Source organism: Sarcophilus harrisii, chromosome 1 (assembly GCF_902635505.1).
Source record: "Sarcophilus harrisii chromosome 1, mSarHar1.11, whole genome shotgun sequence".
Lineage (NCBI taxonomy): Eukaryota > Metazoa > Chordata > Mammalia > Dasyuromorphia > Dasyuridae > Sarcophilus > Sarcophilus harrisii.
The window spans coordinates 600,888,611-600,902,543 of NC_045426.1; the positions used below are offsets into that span (position 1 = coordinate 600,888,611).

The window sequence follows — 13,933 nt, forward strand, 5'->3', positions numbered from 1 at the left end:
AAGCACCTGATTGGACAAATTACATAATTGGTCCCTACTAATACACACATCTTGGAAAGATATTATTGATGGATAATGAAGTGAGTTCAAAATTGAAAAAGAGGAAGAGGAGAGCAAGTTAGATTGTCATTCAAAGATTGGTCATTTATTTTATTGATATCCAGGTTTCATGCTGATATTCTTTTTAAAATCAGCTTTCTTTCATTTATGCTATATAATTAAGAGTCATCATATTATGGTCTCCAAAGAATTAAAGTTCTGGGCAACTTAAAGATCAATGGAGAGAGACTGGTGAGTCTCTGAAAGCTAAAATAGGAATAATGAAAAACTAAGTAGGAAAAAGTGAATTAAAGTATATTAGCAGAAGGATTTTATGTTCAGAAAATGAAATGGGCCAGTCATATTACCAGAATGATCAGTAAATAATATATGGCCCATATTCACATGGAAGATCAAGAGATCTAGATTAAAAAAAACATGTAATGTACACCACTTTTAGGGGTTTACAGGTCAAAATGGACAAGTGTTACACAGAATGAGAATAGTTTGCAAGATCTACCACTGATTTGGAAGATCCTCACAAACTAAACTAGTCACAGAAAAAAATCAAAGAATAATAAAGTTTTAGAGAAAAAATAAAATTACTTTTATTTCTGGTTAAATGCAATTATAAATCATACCAAAAAAGCAGTTTTTCACTAAACTGCCCAAAATTGAGAAATGATTCTTCAGCTAAAACATAAATGTTTTCATTTCAAGAAAATGAATATTTATTACTTTACCAATTCAAGGATAAATCAATGCAGATTACAATTCACCGATTGTCACATTCTCATTTGCCATTAGGGTTGAAAAAGGTCATCATCATTTGGGGAATTATGTAACAATGAGTTTTGAAAAGAATGGAATGTCAAAATTGATAACATAATCACAGGTTTAGAGGCTGAGGGCACCCTGGTGTTACTTTTTCTAAATCCTTAATTGGACTGGTAAGGTATCTGACCAAATCAAAGATTTTTGGTGTATTTGTGAACCAGATAATATATGGTGAAGTGCCCATTCGTAGCAATAGTACTCAGGTGCTAAAGAAGTTCAGAGAAGAGAGAAATCAACATAAACTAGAATGGAGAAATGAAAATAGATTTGAGAAAGTTAACTGTTAAACAAAGCAGAAAGGGAAAAGACTGGTAAAGCTTACACAGTATTTTTTTTTTCTTTTAAAAAGGAATAATAAAAATTAGAAAGGCAAATTTGAGAGAGTTAAAAATGATCTTTTTTTTGGGGGGGAAGGGAAAACTAAAAGCTGGCAAGTTGAAGAATGGGTTTTCCTTTTGGAAAGAAATAACAATAAAATGAAGAAGAAGTTAGATATTATCTGATGGGAACCAAATAACCACTTAAAGTATTTTGAATAAGGGAATAACAGTGTAGATTGTATGAGAAGACCAATTAAGTCAGACAAAGAAATTAGCTAGAAAAGGAATGACAAGATTCAAATACAAGGTAGAGACTTGAAATAAGATGCAGGGAGTGAAAAATGGGAATGAATGAAAGTAGGAAGAATTAGCTACAAATATAAGATAACTTGGTTGTTCATTGAATAAAATCTATGTGGTAACAGAAGTAAAACCAGATATTTATGGAAAACTCTAAAGGAATAGCATACATACTTGTGGTTTTACACTCAAGAGTTACAAATAAACACTACTCAACAGAAACTATAGCCACAGTTCCCATGACTACATGTCATAGGGTTCCCAATATTTCTACTTATGATTTTCACAGCTCATGACAGTAGCACTTAAAGCATTGAAAAGGCCAGATTACTCCTGAGTGTTCATTGAGAATGACTATTTAAGTTTTTCCACAAAATATTCATATAATCCTTCAATGCTCTTTGATTTCTATTCAATTGACCAACATAAGTAAGTTTCAATTCAACATAAGAATAAATTGAAAATCCACAATGGTTATTCAACATAATTTTATCTTGAGAATATGACTAAGCTTCAGAAAGGTCTTTTAGTATCAGGCAAGCTTTAAAATATCTATACATATATAAACATATGGAGATGATATCACTATCATAGATAAGTGTTTAATCAACAATTATAGTTAGGTAGCTTAAGGGAAATGGTATATGTATATGTAGGTTATAATACACTAAACCTAATAAACAATGAAAAATATGACCAACAACAATAAAAGAGAAAAAAAAGACTGCCTAATAGGGAAAAGTCAGGATAACTGATAGACAAAATGCTGTCTTCACAATTATCAAGAGAGAGTGAGACTAGATCCTAATCCATTGGGTATATTGGTGAATTTATAAGATGGCATGGTCAAAAGTTAAACTGCATGGGTAGGCATGCCTGGGTGACAATTTCCATCACTGGATAGCATAAACACATCAGTGAGGTCCCAGATCTACTTGAGTGAGAGAATATAATGTAAAACCAAGATTTCTTTTGATGCCTCATTACAGCATAGAAGAGATTTTATATTATTGGGACAGCCAAAAAAATAGAACTTTAGAATAAAAAGTCCTACAAGTAAGTCTGTAATTCCACTGTCCAAGTATCAGACTAACTAAGTATCAGACTCATTAAGTTCAGAGAGATTTGATGAGAAAAAAAGGTTATAGATAAATTATATTTTTAGTCACTGCAATTATGAAAGATCATCTATTTTATTCTAAAGAGTTGTGATTTGTTTCAGTTGAATTACTCTCTCCAAGGAAGTTAGAAATTCATTTAACTGTTGCTCTGATATTTGTATATAAACCAATATGGATGTATTATATACTCATTTACAAACATTTTTATTTATATGTTTTGTGATATTTTACTTCTGTCACAGACTTTCATGCTTTTTTTTCTTTCACAAGATCCATGGGATATCCTTGGGAAACTCACATAAAAAGCCGGAAAATGCTGTTCTAAGGTTTCTAATCTCTAACTCTGTCTCTTAATGTTAGTCTGTGTCTGTCTGTATCTGTCTATTTACATCAGACTTTCATATATTCAACAAATTAGTCTAGTAACATCGAAAACATCTCTTTGTTTGGAAGTAACTATCACTCACTTTAAATATACCAAGAACAATAGCTGACGATATTTTACAATCTGACCTACAAATAAATGTTTCAGAGGACACAAGTAATCTATGTAATAAAGTAAAAAATTCAAAATGTACGCAGTGAAAAAAACCACTTGATCTCAAAGCAAAAGTTTTCTTAAATCTTACATGGCTTAGTTTTTACATTGAAATTTTTCATTTATTTATGCCTTTGTGAAAACAATTCAGTTAGATTACTTCCTTACAAAAATCCCATTCTGAGATGCCTCTTTTAGGCTTATTCATTTTTATTTTAATTTCTCAGTCCCTTGTGTTTTAACCAACAATGTACTGTTATATTTGGATATGAAAATATACTAATCAAAAAGAGAGCTACAGTACCACTGAATTTGCTGGCAAAGAGTTTCAATTATTTAATGACAGCCACCTGGAAAAGTAACAAGGTATTTAGATTTGCCAGGATGGTTTATAATTTTTATTTTTCCAAGAAAATGTGGTTCTAAACCCTATTTTAAGCTATAAAGCAAGCATAGCTATGAAAGCATCATTAATGTAGGTCAAATTACTAATAGAAAAATGCCCAATAGATATTTCATATATAGATTAACTAATCAATCAATATATATACTAAATGACTATATGAAAGAAACAACTCATATTCAAAACTTGGAAATTTTAAAAACAATTTAAATATTCAGAATTGGCACACATAAGTATAATATATGTTAGTTTATTGTATATGTATCTTGATATATAGATACATCATATACATGTAGCTACCTATATATGCATTATGCATATATGTGTGCTATGTGTGTTTATGTGTGAATATGTGACCTGACTTGAGATTTCATTAGGGTAGGGAACTCCTAATAAAGAATTTCCTTTACCAATTCAATCAGTGAGTAGCAAACTATTGTCTGCCTTCTAGTTAAATCATTCTTAAATGGATGGTATGAAAACAGAAGCAACAGGCTGAATTTGACTGTTGGATCATATTTTATTAATCTGTAAAATAAGTCGATAATTTTTTCCTGCAAATTTTAGCCTTCAAGAGTTGCCTTGAGCACTAAGAGATTTATTGACTTGCTCAGGGTCATACAGCCATGATGTGACAGAGGCAGGAATTAAGCCCTGAGTATTCCTGATCACATCTCTATCCAAAGTAACATATTTCCTTTCAATATACTAAGTTAATACAAGGAAATTTCAAGAGGAAGGACTAGAAGCTAGGGAAAATCAGGAATGGCCTCATGTAGATGGACTTTAAGCAGAGTTTTGAAGGAAAATGAGTATATTTACGGCAAAGTTGAGGAAAAAATTTTTTCTGAGTATGGAGACAGCCTAGACAAAGGAATGGAGATGAGAAACATAATGTTATGTAAGAGTAACAACAAGAACTTAATTGGTTGTATTATAGAATGTCTAAAGGTAAGTAATATGTAATAACTATGGAATGGTAGGTTGAAACACAGTAGTGATGAGCACTAAATGCAAAAAAAAAAAAAAAAAAAAAAAAATGCAAGATCACCGGAGTATCACTGGAGAAAAGGGGAGTAACATATGTTGTTTAGGGAGATTTCTTTGGCAACGATGAAAGAGGGATTGGAGAGTTTAGAGATGTGAGAAAAGAGATAAATTAGGATTGTGTAGTAATTGGGCAAGTGTGAAATGATGTGGTTCTGGTCTTGGGAATAGTGATGACCTTGAAGTGTAAGCTTTGTTGGTTCTACCAAATTGGAAAGGCTTTGAATTTGGAATTGAAGATGATTAAATGGCTGCCAAGGTTCAGACGAGGTAAACATGATATGTGATCAGGTTGGCCACAAACTGATTCATTTTTTAGTAAAAAACAACTCTCTACAAATGATCTACCATATAGTTGTGAGCTTTCAATTTAGGTTGGTAGACTCTAATAAAATCATGGATCCTTAAAGGAATGAAATGGAATATCTCAGACTTTAAAGGAGAAGCCAGTGTCCAAAAAGGAGACTGTCCATGAGTGCCAGAAGCTGTAAAGTGATCAAGGAGGATAAAATCTGACAAAAAACAACGAACATTTTTGCCTTTTTTGTATTGCTACAATTTAACACCATGTCGGACACATAGTAGGAATGTAAAAGTGCTTATTGACATGAGAAAAGAGATGAATTATATTTACATCAAGTCATTTGAGGAGTGAGGTGGAGAAATCAAAGGAACAGGCAGGAAGAAGAAACTTAGCAAGGAAATGAGTTAACTTAAACTAAAAGGTACAAATCACATCCATAGAGAAGTCCACGTTCCCAGTAAAATAGTGGCCAGTTTTGCTTCTTTTTTTAAAAATTCAAACCACCATAAGGTATATTTGTTTTCTGGCATGAATATAAAAGTATGAAGAAGTCTAATGGGTGCCTTCTAAGATTACTCGTAGTATATTCTGATTTCCTCATCCAACTTTTATACTTAAAGCTCAGAAAGGGAATAATGGTGTGGTATAGAGTTTCTACAGATAATTAGTTTGTTCAACTGTTAAGCCTTCCACTCCATTTAAATCTTTTCTCCATACTTTTGATTCAGAAACTGAAAATGAAAGTTTTGAATTATTAATGTATGTATATATACACAAAAATTATGTTTGTATGTATATGTGTAGTTGTGTACTATAAATATGGCATTAGGTTAAGTTGTGTTTGGGTTTTTTTAGGTATTACTTTGCTAATAAAAATAAGAACAAACCTATGTATAAAGGGTTATGAACTAAAGTCTCTAAAAGATAATTTTTCACCCAACCTCAAATTAAGATAACTTTTATAAAAGTCTCATATGAGCACAAGGAATTTAATTAGTCTTATATCATTGTTCTGTACAATTGTTTTATAAATAAAATATTTAAATGATTGTTTCATATACAGTAAAACAATACTCAAGACATGAACTAAAGTTAATGACAAATGTACATTAGAATCTATAGATTTTCTAAATAATAAATTTCCAACTCTGGCAGATCTGGGATACTTTATTGCCTGTACTCTAGTCTCACAAGATAGACAGGTAGACAAATAGATAAAACAGAGGAATAAATAAGGTGTTCTATAAGTATCTTTTAAAATTAATTTTACTTTGATAGCATCATTAAAATAATTGAGCTAGAAAAAACTTGGTCTGGACATTATTGCTCAAATCTTAAAATGGAATGGGAGCAGCCAGCTGGCCTAAAAAATCCTAGTTAGCAATGTTCCATTTAAATCTGAATGGAGACCACTAGAATGACAATAGAGTTCAGAAAACTGGTAAAGCTCACCACAGTTGGCCCTCCCCCAGAATTAAAGGCAAAGGCCGAACAATCTGCTGTAATTAATACAAGTGAGGTGCCACCCTCAGGCTTAGAGGAAACTTAAAACTACAGTGAAGCATTGAGATAAGCAGCCGTTTTGATGTTCCAAGCACAGTGTGTTTTTGTTCAACATTGGTCTAAAAAAAATTAATCTATTAAATTAGATAAATGTAGTACAGCCCTTCATCTTTGTATCTGTATTGTTATATGAGATTTTCTTCCTCTACTCTTTGAGACTCATATTTTCACACCAGGTGAAATGGACTTATTTTCTTTCCCTTGGTTCTACTTCCCTTTTAAGTATCACTTCTATACTTTTTTTTTTCAAACTCATCCAACAGCTGTTCCTTGATAATGAAAAAGGATTAATTAGGGACCCCAGTGTCATAAAGTTGACAAGGCTTGAAAGTAACCTGAAAAAATACCCAGTTTAGTCTTACTTTAGATAGGAACACAATATAACACAGAAAAAGCTTTATCCGCCTGGAGAAGAAGGCACTTTATAAAAGTACAATACCACACTGTACATCTACAATATGGAATACTTACCTTAGAAAAGGATTCATGCTTGGAGGCCAAGCCTAGTGGGGGTTATGCAATGATTCGGCAGTCAGTAGAATGCCTGTGCTCATTTGGAAAGACAAACAGCAGCAACATGTTCTCAAGCTGATTGTTTCATATTTGGAATCAAAGATGGAAAATGTGATAGTATGACCCATAATAAAAGAGCTAATCTAAGGAACCATTGTGGAATACAAGCAACATATTTAGTCAAGATAGATTGTGAAAGAAAACTAAATCCCATCAAATACTTCAAATGAGTCATGATACTAAATAGTCTTTGACACACATATTTAGCTGTGTCATCCTGGGCAAGTATTTAGCCTTTCAAGTATCCCAGGCAAATTCCCTGAAAATGTAAGATACAATTCCCTAAAGGGGAGAAAAAAAACTACTTGTGGGTCTATAGTGCTAGAGCTGATTTCCACAACAGGGAATTCCCCCTACCAATAAAATCACAGGTCTGGATCCTTTCCACCTTTGGCTACTTTCCAATTATGCTAAAATTAAATCATTGATCAAATCAAACTCTGATGTGATCATATCCCTTACTCACTTATAGGATATTTGTGAGTATAAGGGAACAGAAACATATACTACTTACTTGATACTAATTTTGGATTCTTGCCCTTTCTTATTATGACTCCAGGATAAGCGTGACCCCTTCCCCTATAGCTTACCTGTAGTGTCGGAAAATCTCTTCTTCCACCTGGGTAATAAAGTCACATTTGGTACATGAGTGTTCTTTGTTTTCTTTGACAGTCAGATGCCCATCTGTCCCTTGCAGGTGATTTGCTTCTTGTTTGACATCAGACGCCTGGGATTCATGCACATTCTCATAATGAAACAGGAGAACATCAACATCGGGCGTAGAGAATGAGCATTGATGGCACTGATGTTTAACTCTGGAGCTTCCAGTGGCCCCAGGAGACAGGTGCAAGAGTAAGAGCGCACAGTGGGAACAATTACTCTTTCTACAAGCAAATGGATAAGTAATTTCTCCAAGGTGCTTTTCAGGGCTACAAAGGCCTCTGGGGCAGAATGGACAGTGCTTAATGGTACATTTGTGAATATTGTGTAGTTGTTGATAATGACGAAGGAGTGGCCCCACCACAATTACATCAGGACCATGGCTCTTGGAGTACCTGAAGTCACAAAACTGACAATTGTAACTTGTCACTACATTATCCTCTGCTCCTTTACTAGAGAAGTCTTTCTTTTTAGCTGCACTGGAGCCCTTTTCTGCCTTAGTTACTGGGTCCCCCTCTGTATTTTTGGCTAGATCATTCTGGTTAATGACAGTGCCCCTGGAAAGCTTATCATTCAAGTCTGGATTAAGGCCTCCTGACTGTCCTCCCCCATGCTGTTTATTATAATGTTCCAACAGTTTGAGGGAGCTGGATGATTCGCAGCTGAAACTACAAAATTTACACCAATAGTAACTGGTAGCATCTGTACCATTTTGTCTAGAAGAATCAATGGGTTTGATGGGCACTGAGTAACCCACAGGAGTGTCATCTCCTGCTTTCACGGTAATTTTGTCTTGCCACTTTCCCAAGTCTCCAGAATCTCGAAGAGTGGGGCTGGACTTATTAGAGTTTTTCTCAGAAGATTTCCCAGATTCAGAAGAGGGGAGAGAAGCCTTTATTTTATTTGGGTGAGTCTGTAGAAAGTGTTGCTCTAGTTCAGTTGATGAGTTGCCCATGTATGTGAAATTGCAGAATTTACAGCGAAAGTACTTGGTGTTTCCTTGGCAATCAGGAGTTTTGCGTCCAATGCCAATGAAAGTTCCACCTGAAGTGACCTGCCAGAAAAGAGAGTAATATTATTTCAAATGTTGCATTAATTAAACAGAAACCTTGATGGAAAAAAAAAGAGAAAAGGAAAAATAATCTTTTCACATTAAAAATAAATGGCTAATAAATTACTAATAAATTACCTTCATTTTTTAAAAATAGTTACATATTTGAGAAAACAACATGCTAAGCATATTAGGACCAAGGAAAAGATGAAACAGACAAGAAATAATGTATTGAGAGCTTATTTCAAGAATTTAGGCATGTATATTTTAGAAATCTAGGAAACATTTTTCAAGTGACTAAGTTTAACTGAACTACTTTCCTCAAATTGCATTCTTGAAGGAGTATCCCAGATCGTTTGAGACTCTATTTTGTTTCTCTCAAAGATTAAAAATTGCTGTCAAAAACCAGTGACAATTTCTCAAAAGTTACTTAATATAGACCCTCTCCAAAGAAATTTTCTTTCCTGTTCCTATAGAAATGAGATTTCAGGCTGAATATACTTGTACTGTACTAAAATTAAGATGCAACAATGATCATACATTCAAACTCCAAAACACTACAACTGAAAAGAGGAATAAGAGAATGGAGAATAAACAGGAAGAATGGTAAAAAAGGGCAAGTCAGTGTAACATGGAATATAAGAAGGAAGCAAGGCTTCTGAGACATACATCTTTAAACTCTCTATTCTCATTGCCAATGTCCCAGCCCTTCTGACAAGTACCCCACAACTACCCTGGAATGTGTGAGATCATTTGGCCATGGTTCAAAAAGATTTTTTAGAGACCAAAGTAAAATATGGTCAAAATCTATGCCATACATTTCACCATAATATTATTTCTTTTCCTGATTGGGAAGTTGCATAGTATCTAGACACATTCTATGTAACCTCATAATACACATGTACCATTTCATTTGGACAGCATCACTACTAACAATTGGACTTAGCCTCCTTCCTTCATATTCTCTACTTGGTGTTAAGATAGGATTTTTAAATCCTAAATTTCTGACTGAAATAATCCTCAGAGTGACAGATTTAATCTTCCAACTGTCAGAGAACTGCTGAATATCTGCAGGATCCCGTTGTCATATATTAGTCAAATGGAATAATTATTTTCTCCCTTTTTCAACAGCTGTGCCACAAAAAAAGCATGTGATCACTGCTCATGTGAGAATCCTGCCATAAGGAAAGTCTCAGACATTTAAAAATCATTAAAAGCAAACATTTAAAAATGCAAATAGTATGCCTTTTAGCCATCTAACATACAAAAATAAAGATGGCTCTATGAATAATGTGCTATAAGCCCACATATACTGAATGTCACCATCTCATATTCTTCCATTAAAGAATAATTTTATACTTTATGAGAATGTTATACTTAGAACATTTCTGTGTATACTATCTTAAATATGATATTTTCTACACGCTTTTTTATTTTTCTAGTTGATAAGTTATTGACAAATTTTAAAAAGGATAAGCATGGCAGAAAGAGGATGCTCACCTTACTTAAACCTAACTTAAACTTAAACAACTCAATAATTATTGGCTTACCAGGTGACAAAGTCACATGACCTTAAAATCTAAGTTATCCATCTGCTGACCTAGAAAAATGTTTAAAAGAACTGAAATTTACACAAAGGTATAATTCTGTGTCTATAAGATGTCACAACTTCTACAAATCTCTCACCATTATTGGTAGGTGAAGTCATGACTTGACTTAAGCATAATTAGTTTCAGTCTGACAAGAGTTTCACAGACTTGAATAAGATCATTTCTTGAATTATTGGTGCTCTGTTCTAGAATGTGTGGATAAAATATGACTTTGTGAAAAGCTGAATGTCTCCCATTTGATATTCTCAAGATAAGTAGTATGGTAACAATGAAAAATTGCTGAATGGTGAGTCATGGAGATCTTAAATCAAATGCTATCTCCAGTACTTTGTACTGACAGCATGTGCAAGGCAACACAACCACTTTAAGTCTCGCTTTACTTAGCTATAAAATGGGATAATCACACTTGCATTAACCTACTATATAGGATAATTTTAAGGATTGCATAGCTAATAAATATAAATTAGATATTATATATATTATATATGTATATACTTATATGTGAACCATTATTTCATTAAAATAGCAAAAGCAAACACAAAATTTTAAAAGAACATTTTTAAAAACCCATTTCCATATTTCAGTTTTATATCTCCCAAAATATTTTTTGGAATAAAAATCTTTTTATATATTACTCCTCTCCACTCTCCAGTCTAGCTATTCTAGCATCATTATTGTTTCTGATAATCTAATATCTCCAATAAACTGATCTGGAATGCTGTCTATCATCACTCATTAGCTGAGAAGCAAGGGCTTACTCCACAGCATGAATAAATATCCAAGTAGAATTGCAAACAGTTTAAAAATCACAAAATATAATACTTTGTAAATTTACTTAAACCAAGAAATATAGTAAATCACAAAATCAGCACTTTATACAAATGTCTTCTTTCTAGATCATAAAGAGAAAAAGAAAATGTTTGCAGTCAATCTTATGTATTTCCTATTTGTGAGAGAGAAAAGTATACCATGAAAAAGAAGTTGGACATTACTGTGCTATACTACTGAAAGAGCACTCTAAAATAATGTAATCTTGTCTTTATTTTGGGAAGATGGTGCCTTTGCACACTATTTTTCTTTTCTTGAAATCATAGACAATTTTTCATGTCCCCAAATCCCTTAAAAATCCTTTCCCAGAATAGTTAAATAAGAAAACCAAAATATGTATGCAAAGTGATAAGGGCTTATACTAACATTTCTTTGAAAATGGTAACAAATGACCATTCCAAATTTGAGCTTAATTCGGTTCAACTAGTGTTTATTGCTATTCTGCTATGTGCGGATCATTTTGCTGGTCAAAAATGACACCGAACAAATAAGAAAATGGTCTCTATTCTCAAGGCACTTATAATTTGAGAGAAGCAATAGATAAGAATATACACACATATACATATACCTACAATCACATAATATACATTACATAAAAACCTATATGTACACATGCATATCTACATTGTGTAAACACGTGTACATATTTATACATATTCACTGTATATAATTTGGATATATATATGTATTTATATATAAGTTATCTATATAAATACATATATAATTTATATATATTATATATATACACACACACACATAATAGGTGATAGAATAATAAAACAATAAGAACAATAAAAACTGGGAGGAGGGGAAAGAGACAATCAGAAAATCTGGTAGAAGCAACATCTAAGCTATGCTTTGAAAAGTGTCTACATATATGGAGAACTGTTTCAATGTTATTCAAAGATAAGATTCAAAGTAGTAATTATATTTTCAACATTTAACTTTATTTTTTATCAAGATTTTAACAACAGAAAAAAGGGTATAATGTTTTCATAAGACAAGAATGAATAGCAACATAAATAAGATAAATCAAACCCATTTTACATAGGGACAGAAAAGGGTTGCAAGACAGTACTACCCTCTGATTAACACGTTAATATTTCATTTAGTCATTACTTTCATGATATTTCTCAATTTAACTAATTAAGTTATCCCACATCTATTCCTTGGCTCTCTAATCCCAGTCATTTCATCCAGATAATATCATAATAATCTATACCATGTACTATGTACATAACAACCTCTACTATAACAATAATATCCAAACAGATCTTCCTATTTTTATTTTTGTCCCATTAATACAATACCAAAACAATACTTCTTATGCACAGCTTTGTTCATGTCACCAGGTTCAAACATCATCCTTAATCCCTATTGATTAAGAAAGAAAAATTCAAGGTATTTCCCCAAAATCCAAATATACTTATATTATGTCATTGCCATACCATTCCACTTATCTATTTAGACTCCATTTTCCAACTCAAGTAAACTGTTCATAGTCCTCTAACCATATTTCAATATCTCTCAAAATTGTTCCTCTTTTCATACTTTTCTCTATATGTGTTTTCTTTCTGTATCTGTCTTTCTTTTTCTGTTTCCATAACTGATGCTCTTTCTGTCACTGTCTTTCCATCTCTTTCTATCACTGTGTCTCTCTCTGTTTCTCAGTCGCTGTGTGTCTGTGTCTGTGTTTGTCTATCTATCTGTCTGTCGGTCTCTCTCTCTTTATCTTCTTTCTTCTCTCCCTCCCCATTTAATTCTTATCTATTCTTTAACTTTAATCTCAATTCTTTAGATCACTAATAAAACATTTTGCACCTCTTTAATGAACTTATAAAATAATATTTTGTATTATAGGCATCTGAGTTCAAAGCTTATCCAGCTCCTAAATCTTCAGATAGGAAGGATTATGTCATGTAAACTTTGTATCTTCTCCACCAATCAACACAATGCTCTGTACACAGTAGGTTATTTAGGAAATATTTGAGTACATTTTGAAAAAGCCATTATGTACAAAACAAAATTTTGACAGAACCTTTTAACTATAAATGCTAATACATGGAAGAGAATGAGTGACAATAAAAGAGGAGATATGTTATCACTATAAATATCTGGAAGAACTCATACCACAAATAGCGTGACTATCATATTAAAAGTCTGGAGATAATTGTTCATTTCCTGACAGCTGTTCAAAAATATACATATTTTTATATCCCATGTCAGAGTTTTAGACATGAAAGGGTGCTTAGATAACATATAGCTCATTTCTTTTATCTTTTAGATGAAGAAATTGAGGCCTGAAGAAGGGGAATAACCTTCCTATGTTTATACAGCTAATCAGTGAAGGAACCATCACAACTCAGACCTAGGTCTATTATTTCTAGTATGATGTTCCTTTCTCTATACTCTATACTGCTTCCTGATGATTTCCAAGCTATACACACTTGGTAGCTCCATATTTTGAGCCTTAAATTACTAATGGTACATATTTCTTCTATTTTAACCTACATGAAGTACTTCTGAGGATGGATAGCCAATGTCAGTAAAGCACTTAGAGCCCCTTGGAACAATGCTATAAAGAATGAAGAAAACATCCATTTGTGAATTGTCTATTATCACAGCAACCCTTGAAAAACAAATATCATTATTCCCAGTTTAGAGTTGAGGAAACTGAGGTAGATAAAGGTTAAGTGACTTGTTCAAGATTACATAACTACTAAATGTCTGAGGCCAGAT

At 32.7% G+C, this 13,933-nt stretch overlaps 1 protein-coding gene across 5 annotated transcripts in view; it reads right to left on the reverse strand.

Annotated features, from left to right (window-relative positions):
• TRPS1 (transcriptional repressor GATA binding 1) overlaps positions 1 to 13,933 on the reverse strand; it is a 296,456-nt gene that overhangs the window by 212,600 nt on the left and 69,923 nt on the right. For all 5 annotated transcript variants that reach the window (XM_031947133.1, XM_031947131.1, XM_031947130.1 and 2 more), the window contains one exon: positions 7,636 to 8,759. In XM_031947133.1, the coding sequence (XP_031802993.1) occupies positions 7,636 to 8,759 (1,124 nt within the window). The remainder of the gene's footprint in view (positions 1 to 7,635; positions 8,760 to 13,933) is intronic.